The sequence below is a fragment of the Setaria viridis genome, chromosome 2 (genome assembly GCF_005286985.2).
Source record: "Setaria viridis chromosome 2, Setaria_viridis_v4.0, whole genome shotgun sequence".
Classification (NCBI taxonomy): Eukaryota; Viridiplantae; Streptophyta; class Magnoliopsida; order Poales; family Poaceae; genus Setaria; species Setaria viridis.
In genome coordinates this window covers 46,847,439-46,868,262 of record NC_048264.2, presented here as the reverse complement: position 1 = coordinate 46,868,262, position 20,824 = coordinate 46,847,439, and the positions used below count along the sequence as shown (strand labels likewise).

Here is a 20,824-nt window from a genome sequence, read left to right as displayed (position 1 = left end):
CCTCCAAGACTCCAACCTGCCAACGCAAGGATTGATTGATGTGTATGGATGCATATAGGTAGGCTAGTGTGTAGCTCAGCACTTTGCTGCTGTCTGACTTGCTGTGGCTATGCATCCTCGGTGATCTTTACAGGAGCGAGCGGGGAAAGTTGCAGCAGCGTTATCGGCTTATCCGAGAGCACTTTGAGCATTGCTGTGCCCCAGGCACAACTCTTGAGAGATTGTGCAATCCACCACGTAGCCGTATAGAATCTATCTAGGTTGTCATCAATCCACCATTTCTTTTTTCAGTTGACCATTCTTTCAGTTTGTGTATGTATGGATGGGTTTTCCGCCCTTGAAATGAACGGCCCAACCCAGTAGGAGAGGTATGGGGAAGCCATCCATCCATAGACCTCTATTTTCTGATCTTGGGCTTAGGACAAGAACTCGCCGGTGACGCAAGCAAATAGTATTTATTCTTCAATTATTTATAAGGGAAAATGTGAGAGAATTCACACCGCACATGAGTTTGCTGCAGTTCGTCGCACATGTCTACAGATAAATATTTGTTCTCCTTTTTTAATGTAATCTGCAGCTTTTCTACCACCACAGGCATGAGCCTTTTTATTTTTGGAACCACGGGTGTAAGCTTAATAAGATGGAATAGGTCATTGAAGTGTTGGGAATTGTAGGACCAAGAGGTCATTTCCAACGCAAGAAAACCTGAGTTTTGATATCAATTTTCCCATATATATATGTGTGTGTGTGTGTGTGTGTGTGTGTGTGTGTGTGGACACGCACTAGCAAAATATGCCGGTGCGTTGCAACGGGAGGAAAAAAGTCTAGCATCCAACTGTTGCTATTCGCAAGTTGTCTTGTTTTGATGATACTCAGCTGTCATTTGTTGAGTGTGGAAAGCACAACTGCTATCGTTGATTGTCATGGCCATGCCACCACTTTTGCTCACTCGGCTTTCACCTTGCTCAGCCATCCACACGAGCTGCATCAAGGAGCGTTTTGTAGATGCTTCGATCAAGGGTGGCATCGCTTCACCGTGAAGGATATGGGCCATCTCTTTTAGCATCTAATTTTCAGAAAGATCCAATGTAGAGCTCTCGCTCAAATTCTCAATTATTTGCACATTAAGTTTGAGTGCTCTAGAAAATAAATCTTTCGGTTCCTATTTTTTATCTATAGAAAGATCCTTGAACTACAAAATATATTTTTCTTCTTTTGATTAGTTTTATTGCTATTTAATTCTCTTATTATTCATTTGTATCTAATTTTTGTAGTCAAATTTACTTCACAGTTTAAATTGTTTTAGGCCAAAACACAAAGCACGTCTAAGAGGCGATCGTGCCAAGCACCATCCCTACCTCTCTCTTGATTTTGTTTCTGTGCTCCTTCATCGTTTAAATAGGCAAACGGCAACTGCAGAGCACCCACCCCAAGCATTGGCACAGTACTCGTGAATAGATCTATACCCAGGGTTAGATATGCAAAAGAGGCTCGGGTTGGATCTGTTTGTGAGAATCTAATCTACACAGAGGTTATCTATAGAAGATCCAAGGCAACAAGAAAAGAACAAGGATTAGCTAGTTCCTCAAGGGCCTCAACGCAAAAGCGGAGCGCTTCTTCTTCCTGGCGGCCCTGGCCGGCCAAATTGGCGGCGCTCCGACGAGCGAGTGGCCCCGGCGAGGTGTGGTAGATGCGTGCGACGTCTTGGCGAAGTTCCTGGGGGAGTTGCATGCTCCAGCAGGTTTGGCACGAGGTGAAAGTGCACGGCCGGTGATGTCGCACGATGGACGGCGGCGGCTCAGCCTCTGACGGCGCTCCGGCGCAGGATGCGGGGGCGAGCGCGCGAGGTAGCGGTGGGAGAGGATGGCGGGCGCACGGGGCCAGGGGGAAGGGAGTAGCCGGCGGCGTAGGTGACGGCGGGCGGCGGCTCAGCCAGGCGAGGACAACGGAGGCGGCGACGGGTGCAGCATGGGGTCTTGGGTGCCCGGGCGATCCCTTTATAGGGCGCGGGGGCGACGCGAATGCCCTGGCATGAACACTGAAGGCCTGGCAGCGCAGCGCACGGTCGGGCTCGGTCTGGGAGCCGCGGTAACATTAAACATCAGGTCCACCTCTCATTGATAGAAGTTGGACCAAACTAAAAATGGGTAGAAGCATATGTCACTTAGGTATAGATATTTGGTGTTGTGCATGGGGCTGACCATATGCAGGGACGCAGTTTGATTGCCGCGGCCAGGCTCGAGGGAAACGAGAGGAGCGGCCGTTTCTGCCGGGCCTAGCTCGTGCGGTACAAGCGAGCGCGCGGGGCCTAGCATGTAGGGAGGGAAAAAAGTACCAGGCGAGCGCGCGGGCCTAGCATGCAGGGAGGAAAAAAAGTATCAGCCAATGATTAGGTGCAGGTAACCGATTACGAGCTGCGTCGGGTCTGGCTGTCCGGGTATAGGTAAGCAAAAAAAATGCGTGCTGCATCGAGCAGTCCTGGCCGACATGGGCCTGGCGAGCCAGGCTGAGGTGCAATCACGCCCCTGATGAACGAAGCCATCTGGAGACCATGGTCACCACACGATTGTGGGTTGTGTACCAGGGTACGGGTCGGGACGATCAGAGACGTCGCAGCCAAAGGCCGGTACATCCTCTTGACTTGTCTAAAGCTATACGCAGGTTTGGTGCAGGGCAAGCAGCGGAGCGCGGCAGCTTCTAGAAAACCGAAAGAGGCTGCGCGAGCTCTGTGCTCCGGCGCTTGCTCGATTACGACGCGGTGGTGTTTGGAGCGAGAGCGACGATGTCATCGCCAACCAACATTTCGGAGCCATTCGCTCGCTGCTGATCTCCACAGGTGATGATCGAATTCGGAGAGACGAATGAAACATGTAGGAATCTGACTTGATTTTCTTTAAGAAAAAAAAGGGTTAGGACAGGAACCTGACTACTAAGCATCGTGCGTGGTCGATTCGATTGGTTGACGGCCGCACTGCTGTAGCTAGAGGCTAGAGCTGGAGATGGAGCATGGAGTAAGGACGCTTCCTGTCGTGTCCTCTCATCTGAGGGCGCGGCAAACAGGCAGACGGGAGGACGTGGTTGGTCACGTATATGGACAAGCTGGCAGAGCTAACACGACATGCATGCATCTTGTCATGTGCGCGCCGCAGCTGCAAACACACGCAGCGTACGGGTAGGATTGGATCGCTCCCGGGCCCTGCGTGGAATCCAGACCGGGGGTTGCGGTCGGCGTCCGGGCGGGGGTGCGCATCCATCCAGGGCGCCGAAAGTGACGCTCTGATCAGCGTGTTCTCTTCTCTCTCGGCGGCCCTGTTGAGCCATGTGAGCGCCTGAGCGGAGCGGGCAAGCAATGCAATGCGACCATCCAAGCAATGAATGAAGCAAACCATCGGTTTGCACGCGAAACGTACCGGCGGTCCTCATCTTGGAACAACGCCGTGGACGCTACGGTCTGGAAAACACGGCGACCACACTGGAGATGAGAAGTAGTCGGACAGTAGGCCTGGCATGCACGTTGATTGAGATGTGTGGGGGCAACAGAGGCCACTGGTTGTGTGTTGACGACCCTGGGAACGAGAAGAGAGCAGGCGGGGCGGTGTGGTGTGATGTGGTGTGGCGTGGCGATGACGGGACCGAGACGAGACGAGACGGCTGGTTGATGTGAACGTCGCCGGCCGCGAGCGAGCATACGGATTGCCGCCTCCGATGGAGGAGGCATCGCGCGAATTGTGTTGCCGCCGAGTCCCACAAGGATTCTCATTTTGGACGGGCCCGTGGACCGGACAAATTATACTACTCGCCCCGACAGCGACGGACAACGCCAGCAGAATTGCCTTCACGTCACGCCTCGCCCCGCCGCTGGTATGGTGCATGGCTGTATGCTAGGCTCGGTAGCTCGTCTCGTCCGGCGTCCGCCCCGTCCATCAACATATGTAAACAAACTTTATCTTTAACTAACTAATCCTAAACATCATAAATATGAACTAACTAGCTTGTTCTAAACGTCGTATATTTAGGGACGAGGAACTAACTAGCAGCAGGGGATGGGATGGAAGAGCCGACTAGCCGAGCCGAGCAGAATACGATTCCGATTCGCTCATCTCCCCCTCCGCATCGGGACTCGTCGCGAGATCCACGAGGAGAATACTCATCACAGACAGAGTAAGCTCTCTCTCTCTCTCTCTCTCACGACTCTCCCCATCATCCCACCACCACCATTCATTCATGATTCATTCGTCGTCGCCATCGTCCCATGTGCAGATGTGCTCCACATGGTGATTGCATTCTGGTTACAGGCCTCCTGTACCCTCTCCCTCTCTCCTCTCCCCGAGTCCCTGAATGAGTTTCGGGGCCTCTTGTACTGTGGCCATCTTCTTACCAAAGCCACAGAATTCATCACTACTCGGGATCCGTATCGCGGAAATCAAATAGATGCCCCGAAAGAGAGGGCCCACAGATGTCTTCAACCTGTTGTAGCCTGCTAGGTGGTGTGATGCTACTTGCTCATCCAGTCATCCGTCCAAGCTTCACGATCCTTGCTTTCCAAGGGAATGGAGCTGTTGCCCGATCCGTCATCCGCAGCCGCCGCCAAACTCCCACCAGCTGAGCTGACCGAGAAAAAGGCATCCATGCATGCATCTCTTTCAGGCACGCTCTAGCTGCCTTCTAGTATCGACCCGGTTACGGTAAAAGAAAAATGATTCGTACAACCCTTGTTATATTTAGGCACGACCGAATGAGCGATACGATCCTCGATAGCAGACGTACAGGGTTAGGATGGGCATCCAGGGGAGGCTTTCCTGGCCGGCCTCCATTTCCGAGAGCTACTTCTCAAAGCTGCTCTCAGAATCGGCACAAGGCCGTCGTGCTCTGCTCCGCGGCGAGAATGTGAGATCACATGCTCCTGTCCTCTGTCCCAGGCCCCACATGGCCTAGCTCCTCCGCCTCCTTGCGTTTGCTGACACGTCAGCCAGAAACCACCGCTCCTCTGATCCTGTCCATGGATTATTCTCTCTTTTTTTCATTTTTTTTACATCATATACAGATAGTAACTTTGTAAAGATGCGCCTGTTGAGTTACTATTACCACTGGGTTCATTTCATCCCGACCTTCCTTGTCAGTGTCACCATGCCGACTTGTTCTCTCTGTTTAATTGGGAGCGAGCCAACAAGTTAGGCAGAGGAGTGGCCGACGAGTGGGCAAAGCAGAAGCACTACCAAGAGTTAGAGCTGTAGGTGTGCTCATCCCCACCACACGGGCCCATTTGCTTCGATCCATCCCCCTGCCCCCATTATCGATCCTCTCCTGTGGGGCTCAAAGCTCCACTAACTTTTATGTAGCTCTCGCCTGGATATGTATGCCAGTGCCGTCCGTGATCTCTTGGTGCTTGCTTTCCCCTCCTCGCGCCCATATTTTATTCCCCTCCCCGCCGGTTCCGTTCCGCGATCCTCGTTCGCATTGTCTGTCACTCCTCGATTGTTTTTGTTTCGAGGTCTGTCTTGGTTTCTCCATCTTCTTGTTGCTTATCAAGGCTGGCCAAGGGAAGGCCGGCTGCTCAATCCGTTCGGGCGGCGGCTCGTCGCATTGCTCGTCTGCCGCCGCTGATGCGTTTCCTTCTTGGAGCAGGGCTGCAAGGCAGGCGTAGCTTCATGATCGGAGCCTAGCTTCTCCGGTTCAGTTTCTTGGTTGATCCCATCTCGCATCGCAGACATGGATACTGAGTTCGGAGTTGGCATGGCGCCCCGAAAGGTCAGAATTCCGAATCCCTCCATCTGCTTATATGTTAGCTGTGTGCTAGGCTGCTGAAGCAGAACCAAGCTGATCGATCAGAGTGGTGGTTGGTTGGTTCGCAGAGGGAGTCATGGCGGACGACGCTGCTGCTGGCGTATCAGAGCCTCGGGGTGGTGTACGGCGACCTCAGCATCTCGCCGCTGTACGTGTACAAGAGCACCTTCGCAGAGGACATCACGCACTCGGAGACCAACGAGGAGATCTACGGCGCCCTCTCCTTCGTCTTCTGGACGCTCACCCTCATCCCACTCATCAAGTACGTCACCATCGTCCTGCGCGCCGACGACAACGGCGAGGGTAACAAATCATTCTGAAGCTTATACTTTATTGATTGACTAGCATGTCATCTTTCTTTCCTACTACTTGTTAGTATTAAGCTTATTATGCTCATGTGTTGTTGCGAACTGCGATCCTGAACTGAATTTTGCAGGAGGCACCTTCGCGCTCTACTCCCTCATCTGCCGCCACGCCAATGTCAGCCTCCTCCCCAACCGCCAGGTCGCCGACGAGGAGCTCTCCACCTACAAGCTCGAGTGCCCGCCCGAGGTCGCCCAGAGGTCACGCGTCAAGGAGTGGCTCGAGAAGCACAAGAAGCTGCACACCGCGCTGCTCGTCATGGTCATGATCGGCACATGCATGGTCATCGGGGACGGCGTCCTCACGCCGGCCATCTCGGGTATACTGCTTTCTAGTCCAGTCATGGCTTTTACTTTGAGCCTAACTTGATGTTGTGTTTCGTCAGAACCTGATTGTTCAGTTACTGACCTTTGGCGTCCTCTGTTCTGCCTGCTGCAGTGTTCTCCGCTGTTTCAGGGCTTGAGCTCTCCTTGTCCAAGCATCAACATGAATGTAAGTTTCTTTTAATCAAGTTGTATTTTTTTTGCTTGAAGTTTTGATAGGTCCTCTAGTTCAATGCAACTCACTACTGACTACAACTAATGAACTGCCATAATCAATTGCCAGAGAGTTGGATAATCTTGTTCCTAGTTTACAGTACCATTTCCAGAAACTACCTATGCATAGGTCCGCCAAAATTATGGTGACTGTCTAATCCGATCATCTATACTTAGCATCTTCCGTCACAATCTGCATCTGAACTGAGCATCTTCTTTAGCAAACTGTATCTGAACGGAAAACAGCAGGATATATCATATATATGGGCAGGTTCTTGCAGATGCCACGTGACTACATCTGTTCACCAGTTTGGCAATTTCAATCACCTGTTACCTTCACATGCTACTAGCGTTAGCTTACCCCCAAAAAGACACTTTTACCTGTCTTACCGTGCTCATTTCTGCTCTTTTTTCTTCCCTCGCAGATGCGGTCATCCCGATAACCTGTGCTATATTAGTATTCCTGTTTGCTCTCCAGCATTACGGCACCCACCGTGTCGGATTTCTCTTCGCACCGATCGTGCTGTGCTGGCTTCTCTGCATGAGCGCAATCGGCTTGTACAACATCATCCACTGGAACCCCCATGTTTACCAGGCACTCAATCCCTGCTACATGATCACATTCCTGAAGAAGACCAGGAAGTCTGGCTGGATGTCTCTGGGAGGAATTTTGCTATGCATGACAGGTAAAGTGTCCTGAAATTATAACATTTGCAACAGCTGAAGAGGAAGTGGATGAACTAATAGAGCGTAACATGTCTTGCATTCAGGATCCGAAGCAATGTTCGCAGATCTTGGCCATTTCTCCTACAGCGCAATCCAGGCAATTCCCTGACCCTGCACTTCATATACCTCTATGATTTTTTTTCATTGTTCGCTCTTTAGTGTGTGACGTGTAAGTGTGAATTCTGACGTGATGAAGTCTGTCTCTTGTTTTTGCAGCTTGCTTTCACTTCTTTAGTGTACCCATCACTGATTCTGGGATACATGGGTCAAGCTGCTTATTTGTCCAAACACCATAACTTTGACGCAAGCTACCAAATTGGATTCTACATCGCAGTTCCCGGTATGCTAGCTGGTTTATTCTCACTGTACGCTTTTCACAGTTTCAGAGTTTCAGACATTTACAGGACTTGTGCCTGTGCGAATGCAGAGAGTGTAAGGTGGCCTGTGCTAGTGCTGGCGATATTGGCGTCGGTGGTTGGAAGCCAAGCAATCATCAGTGGAACATTCTCCATCATCAACCAGAGCCAGTCCCTGAGTTGCTTCCCCAGGGTGAAAGTTGTGCACACCTCTGCCAAAATTCATGGTCAGATATACATCCCTGAGGTCAACTGGATGCTAATGATCCTCTGCATTGCTGTGACCGTTGGTTTCCGTAATACCAAGCACATGGGAAATGCATCTGGTAAGTATCTTGCTGTCAGAAAAAAAGGCACTTGGATCCTTTTTTTGGCAATACATATGCTGTCAGAATAGTCAGGCTTGTTTATCAATGTCCAGAACTGCTAAAAATTTTGTGAATGAAATTGTTGTGCAGGCTTGGCGGTGATCACGGTGATGATGGTGACGACGTGTCTCATGTCGGTGGTGATCATGCTGTGCTGGCACCGGTCGCCTCTGCTAGCCCTGGCGTTCTTCCTCTTCTTTGGGTCGATCGAGGCGCTCTACTTCTCGGCGTCGCTGATCAAGTTCCTTGAAGGCGCGTGGGTGCCGATCCTGCTGTCCCTCATCCTGTTGGCCGTCATGTTCGTGTGGCACCACACCACCATCAAGAAGTACGAGTACGACATGCAGAACAAGGTGACCCTCGAGTGGCTGCTCGCCCTGGGCGACAAGCTCGGCATGGTGCGTGTCCCGGGCATCGGCCTCGTCTACACCGACCTCACCTCCGGCGTGCCGGCGAACTTCTCCCGCTTCGTAACCAACCTCCCAGCGTTCCACCGGGTGCTCGTCTTCGTCTGCGTCAAGTCCGTGCCGGTGCCGCACGTGCTCCCCGCCGAGCGCTACCTCGTCGGCCGCGTCGGGCCGCCGGGCCACCACTCCTACCGGTGCATCGTGCGCTACGGCTACCGCGACGTGCACCAGGACGTGGACTCCTTCGAGACGGAGCTCGTCGAGAGCCTCGCCACCTTCATCAAGCTCGACGCGCTGTTCCGGTGCAGCGACGCCGGCGGCGAGCAGCGGGACAGCAGCTACTACGAGCGCGAGAACGCGCTCACCGTCATCGGGAGCAACCCGCTGCGGCGCCACCTGGGCCTGGGATACGACGACTCCCACGACGGCGTGTCGTCGGCCCACGAGGCCGCTGGCAGCGCGAACGGGATCGAGCTCGCGGCGGCGGCGCCGGCGATTAAGAAGCAGGTGAGGTTCGCGGTGGAGAGCGCGGCGCCGAGGAGCCCCGGCGTGGACGAGCGCGTGCTGGAGGAGCTGCAGGAGCTGTGCGAGGCGCGGGAGGCGGGGACGGCGTTCATCCTGGGGCACTCGCACGTGCAGACTAAGCCGGGGTCGTCGGTGCTGAAGAAGCTGGCCGTCGGCGTCGGCTACAACTTCCTGCGGCGGAACTGCCGCGGCCCGGACGTGGTGCTGCGCGTGCCGCCGGCGTCGCTGCTCGAGGTCGGCATGGTCTACGTGCTATGACAACGTGATTGCGGATCTCCCTGCTTCTTTTTGTCAGTGCGTCAACTACGGATCTCTCTGCTTTCGTGCAGTATGCAGATCTCGACCTGCTGATGAAAATTGTAATTCGTAACGCGATGCGATGATATAGAATTATAGATGCCCTGATATTTGCCAGTGGCACCATGTGTTCAATATATGGTTGTTGAATCAAATTATTGGCAAATTTTACATACACTGGTTACACTGTCCAATACCTTCCATTTGAAGCCTCTAAATCAGTAAGAAATTGCATATAACAAAATTCGCTCAAGTTCAGAAGTTGAGTGGCGCACAACTTGAAGTTGGAAATTTATGTTTGATACTTTGATTCTTTTCCGGAACGAACTGATTGTGTGATTTTCTCCATTGTTAGAGATGAGCCTGATTGAAGGTCAGGTTATGCATACAAATATACAATCATCACCAGAATTAAAAATCGTGATGTTTTTGTGAAGTGGGCTTGTATATTTAGGTAAAGTCTGGGTTTATTTTCTATGACAAGTCTGGGTGGGTTCATAACATTTCAGGGATGTAGTTTCCCATTTCAAAATAGCCGGCTTTGTTTGGGTCACCCCAATCCCGGCCCAAATTATGTAAGTGTAGTGACTAGTCTACACGAGTTGGGCCGAACTATACTGTTCTAAACAGGCCCTTACAATATTTGGCCCACTCAAGCTCAAAATTAATATCGCAGCCCACTGCGCAACCATCTCATCATCTCCTCGGCCTCAGCCCTCGATCTGAATAAGGGCTCGTCCCTGCCAGAAATTCCCCAGCGGGATTTATATATATATATATTTTATTTTAGCATTTTGCAAAAAATATATCTAAATAAAAAAATTTGCAAATCTATACGTTTGAAACGGTTGAACCGGCGAAAGGTGCACTATAACAACTCTACCGCCGGTTCAACCGGCGGAATTTCCCTTCTCTGGACAGCATATTTTCAAAAATCAAAACTAATTCGTATGAACTTTGATGGACATAAATTTTATATGAAAATTGTAGATCCCGACGCGATCTACAAACTTTGTAGTGCAAACTATTTTCATTTGAAATCATCTTGGTACTCAAATAATCGATACAATGTTGAGATCTAAAATCAGGTGGAATTTTCCTTATTTGGATAGCACATCTTCAAAAAATTATAACTAATTCATATGAAATTGGATAGAGATAAGTTTTGCATGAAAATTGTATTTCTCGACAAGATCTACAACTTTGTAGTTCAAATTTTTATAATTTGGAATCATCTTGGTGCACAAATAATCAACACAATGTTAATTTGAATTTTAGATTTGAACATTGTGTCGATTATTTGAGCACCAATATAATTCCAAATTTTAAAAGTTTAAACTATAAAGTTGTAGATCTCATCGAGAACTACAATTTTTATATAAAGTTTATTTTCATCCGAGTTAATATGAATTAGTTATAATTTTTCAAAAATATGTTGTCCGGAGAAGGAAAATTCCGCCGATTGAACCGACGGTAAGGTTACTACAGTGCATCTTCCACCAGTTGAATTGACTATAACCGTTTCGAACGGCGGTATGAATATAGATTTGCAATTTTTTTATTTGAACATATATTTTTACAAAACACTAAAATAAAAAAAATTCTTTGGCCAGCGGTGTCGTGAATCCACACCATCACATGCAGCGCATTCAGAGGGTAGGTGACCGACGCACTGCAAAACTCTTTGCTCCGGTTGTTTCTTTGTCAGTCACGGAAGGTGAGCGATGAGAATCCGAGCACGTTTCGCTATTTTTTTTTTTTGCCGTCGCTTGATTGTTTACTCCTATTTTCGTCCCAAAAATAGGAGTACCTGAACCTGATTGCCACGGTCGTACCTGCTGAAGCATCTCTTGACCTAATCGATCAGTATAATCAAGGGCAATGATATACGCACTTGCCTCGCTTAAGAGTTCAGGACAGTGGTATTATTTTTTTAAAAAAGTATTTTATAGTGAAATGTTGAGGGTTAAGGGCAAAAAAAAGTATTTTATAGTGAAATGGTGAGGGGAAAGGGCAAAAAAAGAACATCCGACCTGCCGGATTCGAACCAGCGACCTAAGGATTTATCTGCAACAACTACAGTCCTCCGCTCTACCAACTGAGCTAAGGTCGGATTGTGAAAAAGTTTCACACAACAGTTATATAATTGTTTCTTTATTAATTATCACTTATATTGCATTAGCGGCATGGGAAAAGGGAGCAGCAAAATATTGTAAACTGTGCGTTTCATCAAGATTTCTGCAATATATCTTGCATTTTCTCCTGCATGATTTTGCTCCAATGTCTCGCTACTTTCCTGGCTTACTCTGACTGCTTTACAAATCTTCAACAGGTACAGTTTCTTTTCTTTGTAAACAAGATGTAGTTTCTTTCGGAAAAAATAATAAAAGAATCTTGGATGTGTATTCTTTCAATGAAAAGGGTAGGAGCTCTGCCAAGGTTATGCATCATAAACATATGCATGATTGGGAATCCACTGGAAATTTGGAGGAAGAATTGCCCACCACTCACTGGATGGACTGGAAAATTCCTTGTTATGTCAAAGCATTAGACAATTGTTCCTTGTCTTCTCATTCAACATGCAAATGAACATCTGGTGCTGGAACGTGCTAGCTGAACCCTGCTCCAGTTAGCAGCAGCTTCATGTCCAGCACCTAAGAAATTCATGGGACATAGGATTAAACAACAGCAATTATGGAGTTAGGAGTGCCATCACAGAGAGTAGTATAGTGCTAGTGCTCCATCATGAGTACTGTTCTCCATGTACAGGAGGGAGTATAACAGATTGTTATCATGATTCTTGTTCTGGTAGGAGACACCAATTCCTTTTGCCTCACGTATTTTAGTCAATTATTAGGGCAGCAACTTCTGCAGCTCTCATCGGTTTGAGAGATTTATATATGTTTTACCTTTGTTTAATTTAAGCCTAGTTGCTTACTTCAGGTGAAAGCACCAGGAAGAGACTTCTTTTGGCTGCTGTTTTTTTTTTCTTCCGAACAATGTTGGCTGGTGGTTTTGGAGATAAACAACAAGGTTAGGTGCGTTTCTTCTCTAATTTGAAGTCAAGTTTCCAAGTCAACTTTTTTCTTCCATAAATGATGAATTTTTATAATATGGTACATCTGCTACATTTTCTTGTTTTGGTCAAATTGGATGGCTACAGTGACATAATTGCAGAACTGTGCTTTTATAGAGCGGCGACCCAAAAAAAATCAAACTGCCGTGCTTATCTGTACCTCATTTGTTCTGACAAGTCAAGAGCAATTCCGTTGTAAATAGATTCTGAACCGTGTCATCATCTGAAGTTGTGAACAAATCCTTGTTTGCACTGTGGTGAAAGCTCGTTGCTTGTTTGTTTTTGGTCCGGATGATGTAATACGCGTGCCTGAAATATAAAGTAGAGCAGATATTTCAGTGCAATTGGCCATTGCCGACTGATTAAGACATGCAGCATTTGAGAAATAAAGTCCAACGTTTCCGAGCATGATTAGGGCCCCTTAGATTCCAATTGTCCGTAGTAGGTGTCATTGTTAGACGAGAATTAGTCTAAGCTGCTGAAATTGACTTGCTCGGGCCACTTCATGGCATCATAGTGGTGGTAGGGAATGGCCACTAACGTGCAGAAGCTTCTGAGAAAGACTGCCCATAGTTTTGAAGCACTGCATCCAGGCATTTGAGGTCAGTCAATTCTGCTTAGTTTTTTTCCCTTTTATTATATTGACTCAAAATAAAAAGAGAGAGCACGCTTTCATGACAAACAGGGCTTTGATATGGTCTCTCATGTACCTGTTCAGTTTTTACAGGGCCAGTTTACCTAGTTTTTTTTCCCCTAGAAGAGCCAGTTAAGCTGGTTACAAGATGCTCAGCTCATCATGTCATGAGGTGTGATGGTGAGCCGTGGAAGGTCAGTCTGATGGACACACCAATGCAAACCAGGTGTCGAGCTGCCATAGGAGCCGGGCCCAGTGTATCAGAAAGGGAAGAGCTGGTGGTGCCACCTGGAAGATGCGTGACGGTAGGAGAGTTGTTCTAGTCCAAGGAGGATCGACGTTTGCTGTGGCTAGCATTGTCGTCCTCGTGTTCATGGCGGAAGAATCAGGGGATCTGTACAAGGCGTATCAGCTCATGAACCTGTGACAGCAACCATTCGATCGCGCGGCCCACAATTTGTGCGGTGGCTCAGTTTGAGCGAGATACGCAGAAAAGTTACTCTCGCCGTTGATTCAGTCGCAGCAGCTTCCCGTAGACAGAATAGCAGTGATGCATTTTGGTTCAATGGATGTACACTAGGCAATTGTTAATCCCAACCACAACAAAGCTGCACATGGTGCCTGGAAATGTTCAGTCATACCCATGGTACCGCCTAAGTCCGCACATTGGGGAGCTCGTCCTGCACAACCAGAGCGCATTCACATTTTGGACAGCAGATCGACGAAGGAGACACAACCTGGATGCCCTTGACGAATGCTGGCTCTGTGACCAGGAGAATGAGACAGGCAATCACATTTTGGTTAACTGCTCGTACTCAAGGCAGATATGGTGGGCGGCCCTTTCATAGATGCACTGCAATTGCCTGTTCTTGGCGGAGCCAGCTACTCTCCAGGATTGGTGGGCGCACATCCGGAGGCTTCAGCCGAGAGGAAGCAGAAAAGGGCTCGATTCCTTGTTCGTGCTGGTCCTCTAGCAACTCTGGAAAGAGCGCAGTGCGCGGCTGTTCGAGCGGCAGATGTCCTCGGTACAAGAGCGCATACAAGGCATCAAGCAGGAAGCCCAGCTATGGGTTGAAGCTGGTGCATGTCGTTTAGGTTGTTTACGTTGCGAGTAGTCGGTTAGGATGGGCCTTCAGGCCAGCTGCTCATGGAGTGTGTGATGATGTCTGTTCAAAATATGCAATGATGTGCAGCTCTCCCAGGGTATTCAGGAAAAAAGGGCAAATACATGGATCTCAAGAAAAGAAGAAACATTCATTCAGAGAGGCGCAGCCAGGAGCCCATGTTTGTGAATACAGATCTGACGTCCTGCGTTGCATTTCGGAGCACACAAAGTTCCAACGGTCTTGCTTTGTCTGTCGGTCCCAGCATTCACGAGCAGCCAAAAACGGCGCTGCCACCACGCACTGTCCCAGACGGCGACTGCTTCCGGGACCGCGACCTTGGGAGACAATTCGACTAAGGCGTGCCGTGCCGTCATAGCAGCAGAGGAGCGGCTTCGAGAGCGCCACCGGAGCAGGTCAGAACAGAGGCACCCGAATCTTTTCCGGAGATGGCAGTGAACGTCCGCAGGTTTTACAGGGACAGCCTCCGGCAAGGGACAAAGCTCGAGTTGGATGGACTTGCCATGGTCCGACAAATTGCCAGGGCCCCAGCCCCCAGTGCCCACGCCCCTCCCGCATGGCTGAAAGCTCCCTTGTCTCGGTGTTTTCTCCTTCCAGGATCCTGATTTCAGAGTAAGAGGCTACAGAAATTCTTTTTGGTGGATTCTTTCTTATTTTTCGCTTGTAGAAAGATGAATAGTATTTTTTTAAAAAAAGAAAACGATGAATATCTTGTCTCTTGGAGAATTACGGCAGTTTCATCTGTGTGCAATTCCTACCCAATTCTCGATGATCCGGATTACATCGCGAAGCTTCTGATGATGAGTACTGAAGTGAGACGTGTCGTCCTGTTGGGTTCGTGACGTGATCATGGCATGAACGTCCCCATCTCGTAATAACCTACCAATCGATCGACCGGCAGCCTAATATCGAGTCGTAAAAACAAGGGGAAGGAGCCACCGATCTGACGCCGCCTAACAGTTAGGTGCAAGCGCGCTGTGGTGCTCAGGTCGCGCCACCGGAACAGAGCGACAAGCAGCCACCAGGTCGACGACAGGTGGAGGATGTAGGTGGTGATGAGCAACACCCTACCAGCTGATCGCTGCCTGCACGCCATTGGTTCGTGAAACTGACGGGCAGGAGCAAAGGGTGGCCAACCCCCTGACAATGATAGCTAGTATTGTGGTCACGTGCAGGAAACCATACTGGAGTATGTTGTTGACCTTTTCTTGTGATTTTTTCTTTGGTGCCAACAAGCCTTTATATTATGGAAAGATGCTGTTGAAGAGCTAGCTGGTGACTGGTGCAACCATGGAAGCGATACAGTAACTCCTACCACGCATGCTTCTAGACGCCGGGTAACAATTGTTTACTCCCTCACATCGGTTTGTCGCCGAATTTTTCACTTTTCGGAAGGTGTAGCAAACTCCACGTTTAGTTTCTACCACCACGCCAGTCAGTCGCCTGTTTGGGTTTGGTTACCTCCTCTAATTGGCTGCGTGTCTTTCCAGGCACCTCACTGGCCGTGAGAGCGAGCACATGGCTGGCGGACGGCCACCGGGACACCCGGTGTACGCGTGCGGCCTGCCGACCCGCCGAGATCACACGCTCATCCCAATTCTGATGTCGCACGCGGGTGAGGAGAAATCGATGGGCGAGCTCACTGATTGCGCGCCGTGGTAAAACGGCGACAAGTTGGGCAATTATTGGTGGGCCAGCCTCCCCTAATTAGGTAGCGGGTAGGGTCACTTGCGGCTGGAAAAGTACCTTTAGTACCGATTTCTAACCCCCTTAATACCGATTGTGCAACCGATATTGTTATTTTAGATAAAAAATCCGGTCGATCGCCTGAGCCCGTATCCTGCCAGCCGCGCCCGACTATCCCGCCACCGCGCCGCGTCAGTGCGGGCTACCCCTCTCCCGTGACCCGCATCCCGCCAGTCACACCTCGCTGCCCTGCCAGCCATTGACATCCAGCCCCGCCGGATCCCGCCAGCCGCACCTCGCTGCCCCGTCACCGCCACCACCACGCTGCCCCACCGGATCCGACCGCCGCCAAAGCCCGGAGCGCCAGAGCCTGGGCACGGTGGGAGGGAAGGGAGGGGGAGGGAAGTTGCAGGAGAGGGAGAGGGAGAGGGAGAAGGAGGGAGAGGGGGAAGGAGGGAGAGGGGCGTGGTGGCGCCGCCGCCGTCAGCCCTGGAGCAAAAAAAATAAGAAGAAAATACCTGTGCCCCGCCCGCCGCTGTGGCCAACCCGTTGCCGCACCCCTGCACCCCGCCGCCTCCGGTTGGCCGCCGCTTCCCGCTGGTGCTCCTCACTGCCCTGCACCTCGCTCCACTGCCATTCCTCATTGCCAGTGAGGGGCGAGCAGAGGGGGAAGGGGAGGGGCAGTAGAGCTGGCTAGCGACTGAGCAGAGATTGGGGGAAAGAGGAGGGGGTGTCGGCGGGAGAGGACGGGGGCAGCGGCAGGGGTGGCTGCGGGAAAGGGAGCGACTGGGGAGAAGAGAGAAGGGGAAGAGATAAGTGTGAGAGAAGAGAAGAGATAAGGTTGAGAGAGAAGAGATAAGGGGGCGGGCGGGCAGTTAGAGCTCCAACCGATACTAAAGGTTACACATTGGTACCGGATCTCAACCGATACTAAAAGTTGCACATTGGTACCGGGTGGAGCCTCCATCCGGTACCAAAGGTCATCATGCATATTAGTACTATGTGGAGCTCCACCCGGTACGAATGGGTAACATTTACTCCAACCACTACCGGTTGGAGCTCCCACCGGTACTAAGGAGTCACGGAAGACTCATGAGAAACTAACTTTTAGACCTATTATTAATGCTTGGTCAAGGAACCAACCGGTAATTTTTCCAGCCGTGACGGTGATTTTAACCGAGCGAGGGGAACGGCAGGCAATATCTCCTCCGTGGAAGGGGATCCCCTCCTGCCCCTAAGGCTACCGGGTCCACCGCCCCCGAAAGCCTCGCCTCCTGCCGCATAAAAAACAGCACCGATCGAGCGAGCAAGCCGCCTCACCACCACACCAGATTTGTTTCGTCCGGGTGAACGCATCCACCTCCCTCCCCTCCCTCCCCTCGCCGTCCACCACTCACCGTCGTCCCCGATCTCCTTCGCTAGCTGCTGCTCCAGTCCCGCGACCGACCTCCTCCTTCGTGCAGCGCTGCACCAGCTAACTAGTCGCACGCGGCGGCTGCCTTCCCTTCGTCCTCGGCCGTCCGGATCTGGTACGATGACTCTCCTCCACCCCCTTCAATTTCTACTCCCGTTGATTGATGATCCGTTGTCAACATGTATGTGCATGATTCGTCTCAGCTCTATGCATGGTTATTGATTGGTGGTCACCGTTCCCATTTTGCCTATTACAAAAACAACAGATCCGTGCTGCACGCGATTTGCTCTGTTTAATTTGTTAGCGAGTTGGTTGGATCGATAGACAGGCGACGTCTCTGGATTTATTTGTCCTCCGCGCGATGCAATAGTTTTATGAGATTTTCCACTATGCAGAGTTCAAACAAAAGATCTCTCTTCTAGTACGTCGTAGATGCCTGTCATAATCTCATACGCGTACCATTTCATTTCCCGGATTCTTAGTCCCAACATCTCCAGTCTACAATTCTTTCTATCATTGTACTGCTGTGGTCTTCTGGGAGTGGGAATTTAAATATACCGCAACAAGACCTACTAGATCCTCACTGCTACTATTACTGAATTTTTGAGTTCTACCACCACAAGACTAGATCCTTGCGCATGGCTACTGCTAGTGAATTTTGAGCTGCCGGTGCCGCTATGTATATAATAAATAATCTGGTTAGAGCTAGCAACTTGTGATTGTCTGTGCATGATATCTGTCCATCTGCTTCCAACTTGTATCTGTGTTGTGTGCTAGTTTTTTACTAAAGACCAAGTACCTAGTTCTCTTAGTTTCTGAATTATGACTGACCTTATTTTTTTTCTTTTCTTTTCCGCAGAACGAACTGGTCTCTCAATAACAAGGAAACACCTTAGGGAATGCAGAAAGATGTGCTTGCATGTTAAAGAGTCACCTTGTGAGGGACTTGGCAGGGTAGCCGCCCGTACCTCTTCTTTGCCGCCTCTTGATGACATTGGGGCCCAAGAACACACGCAGCTCTTGCTCCTTGTGCTTCTGCACAATGGGGTTCGACGTGGCAGCTCAACCATCTTCTTAGAGCACCACCTCGGAGGAGACGGTTGAAGTCTTCAAAAACAATTTGCAGGCTTCTCGTGAGTCCGTTGGTTTCAAGTCTTGGATCAGTCCGGCCTTTTGTGTACTAGCAGTATACATTCGGTGTGATGGCGGAACAGAAAGGAAATGTTTTGATGCAGAAGTATGAGATGGGAAAAATGCTTGGACAAGGAACCTTTGCCAAGGTGTACCGTGCCCGTAACACAAAGACCTCTGAAAGTGTCGCGATCAAGGTGATCGACAAAGAGAAGGTTATGAAGGTTGGCCTCATCGATCAGATCAAGAGGGAAATCTCTGTCATGAAGCTTGTGAGACATCCCAACATTGTGCAGCTATATGAGGTTATGGCTACCAAAACCAAGATATACTTTGTGTTGGAGCATGTGAGAGGCGGAGAGCTGTTCAATAAAGTTCAGCGAGGACGTCTCAAGGAGGATGCTGCTCGCAAGTACTTCCAACAGCTGATCTGCGCTGTGGACTTTTGCCATAGCAGGGGTGTCTATCATCGAGATTTGAAGCCGGAGAACCTTCTGCTTGATGAGAATAGCAATCTCAAGGTGTCGGATTTCGGTCTAAGTGCACTTGCTGAATGCAAAAGACAAGACGGCCTGTTGCACACAACCTGTGGCACACCTGCTTATGTCGCACCAGAAGTTATCAATAGAAAAGGTTACGACGGTGCAAAGGCTGACATCTGGTCTTGTGGGGTCATCCTCTTTGTGCTACTTGCTGGGTATCTCCCGTTCCATGATAAAAACTTGATGGATATGTATAAGAAGATTGGGAAAGCAGAGTTCAAATGTCCAAGTTGGTTCTCTACCGATGTCCGAAGGCTTTTGCAAAGGATTCTTGATCCTAACCCCAGTACGAGAATCTCAATGGAAAAAATCATGGAGAATCCATGGTTTAGGAAGGGACTAAATGCAAAGCTACTCAGGTATAACTTACAAACAAAGGATGCCCCTCCTTTGGACATGAATGCAGATTTTGATTCTGTGAGTAACATCGCAAATACGGAGAGCAAGCAACAAGAAGCAAAGAAGCCCATCAACATGAATGCATTTGATATAATATCTCTATCAACTGGTTTGGACCTGTCAGGTATGTTTGAAGAATCTGACAAAAAGAGAGAGTCTAAATTCACGTCCACCAACACAAGCTCGACGATCATATCAAAGATTGAGGATGTTGCAAAGAGTTTGCGGTTGAAGCTCACAAAGAAGGATGGTGGTTTGTTGAAGATGGAAGGTTCCAAGCCTGGAAGGAAAGGGGTGATGGGCATTGATGCTGAAATATTTGAGGTTAGCCCGAACTTTCACCTTGTGGAGATAAAAAAGGCAAACGGTGATACTCTAGAGTACCAGAAGGTTTTGAACCAAGAGATGAGGCCAGCACTAAAGGACATAGTATGGGCTTGGCAAGGTGAGCAGCCGAAGCAGCAACAGCAGCCGTGCTGTTAAATATTGTGACAAGTGCAAAACGTTGATCGAGGCAGTTTCCAACATTCATGTAGTTTTTGTTTTTACCCTTTCGTCATTTATTTTTGTTCCCCTTGTATTACCAATATAAGCTTCTGTATTTCAAAGCTAAACAATTGTCGTTCTCATTTCGTCTATTGGGATTCAAAAACTGAAATGATGGTTTCACTTTTGACGCAAATTGCTATCGAAGACAGATGTGATAATGTACTACAATGGCTTGTGCTTGCAGAGACAAGATATATTTCTGGAAAATTGCTTGAATCTCTTTCAGCCTAGAACCAAGTGCCTATTTGAAAGTGAGTTTTGTAGCACCTTATTCGAGCAGGGAAAAATAATTCCAAATAATAGGTCGTCGAGGTACTCTCAATAGTTAAGCCTCTTGGACATTCATGAGTATGCACTAATAATTACTCCGGTTCAAGTTTGGAGGATTCTTTTCTGTACATAAATTGAACCTGGTCACAATTTCTTTTACGGGTTGGTCATCGACATGATTGAATCATTGTATCTTTAGATCTTTAATTTCGGAAGATACTGTTAGAAATGTTATCTTTGATGCATGGCTTTTTTTTTAAAAAAAAAGCTAAGGTGATATGCTTTTTATTTAGAAAAAGGTTTCTTTGCTGGTAAGAGTGTACAGCAGAGTTGTGCTGCTATGGCCCGGAGATAATTGAGGGCTTTGTCCTGTCTGCACGATGTGATTTGCCACTATTGTTTGTCTGTGTTCAGGCCATACGTCCCAAGTTGCAGATAGAATACAAGTTTAGAGGGGTAGACCTATTTGTTGCATACGGCTACATTTTTATCGGGCAGATAATAAAGTGCATGCTACAGGCTGGTAGAGTTTATTTTGCGGCGCCACACCTGTAGCTGATTTCTCTAATACAATTATGCGCGGCTTTGCAATGGTTCGGGGGAGGCTAGATTCATGCATTGCTGCAGTTGTTTTTTT

General features: G+C 49.1%; 2 protein-coding genes and 1 non-coding gene across 3 annotated transcripts; 2 read left to right on the top strand and 1 right to left on the bottom strand.

Annotated features, from left to right (window-relative positions):
- The first annotated feature begins 5,191 nt into the window (after positions 1-5,191).
- Positions 5,192-9,537, top strand: LOC117844767 (probable potassium transporter 9). The gene is made up of 10 exons (XM_034725549.2): positions 5,192-5,491; positions 5,626-5,748; positions 5,853-6,087; positions 6,221-6,466; positions 6,586-6,639; positions 7,109-7,369; positions 7,454-7,506; positions 7,626-7,749; positions 7,837-8,091; positions 8,224-9,537. The coding sequence occupies exons 2-10, from the start codon at positions 5,710-5,712 to the stop codon at positions 9,321-9,323; spliced, it is 2,367 nt and encodes a 788-aa protein (XP_034581440.1). The 5' UTR covers positions 5,192-5,491; positions 5,626-5,709; the 3' UTR covers positions 9,324-9,537.
- Positions 9,538-11,389: 1,852 nt separating this feature from the next.
- TRNAY-GUA (transfer RNA tyrosine (anticodon GUA)) lies at positions 11,390-11,475 on the bottom strand. Its single transcript is given in 2 exon segments — positions 11,390-11,425; positions 11,439-11,475. It is a non-coding gene; the product is annotated as a tRNA-Tyr (tRNA).
- Positions 11,476-17,189: 5,714 nt separating this feature from the next.
- Positions 17,190-20,050, top strand: LOC117844884 (CBL-interacting protein kinase 2). Its single transcript, XM_034725708.2, has 2 exons — positions 17,190-17,411; positions 18,156-20,050. Exon 2 carries the CDS (start codon positions 18,499-18,501, stop codon positions 19,849-19,851), a length of 1,353 nt encoding a protein of 450 aa, XP_034581599.1. The 5' UTR covers positions 17,190-17,411; positions 18,156-18,498; the 3' UTR covers positions 19,852-20,050.
- Positions 20,051-20,824: the final 774 nt, after the last annotated feature.

Coding starts and splice junctions, on each gene's coding strand:
- LOC117844767 (XM_034725549.2), top strand. CDS start 5,710: ATGGATACTGAGTTCGGAGTTGGCATGGCGCCCCGAAAG. Junction 7,370..7,453: donor AATTTTGCTATGCATGACAG/GTAAAGTGTCCT, acceptor TCTTGCATTCAG/GATCCGAAGCAATGTTCGCA. Junction 8,092..8,223: donor GCACATGGGAAATGCATCTG/GTAAGTATCTTG, acceptor ATTGTTGTGCAG/GCTTGGCGGTGATCACGGTG.
- LOC117844884 (XM_034725708.2), top strand. CDS start 18,499: ATGGCGGAACAGAAAGGAAATGTTTTGATGCAGAAGTATGAGATGGGA.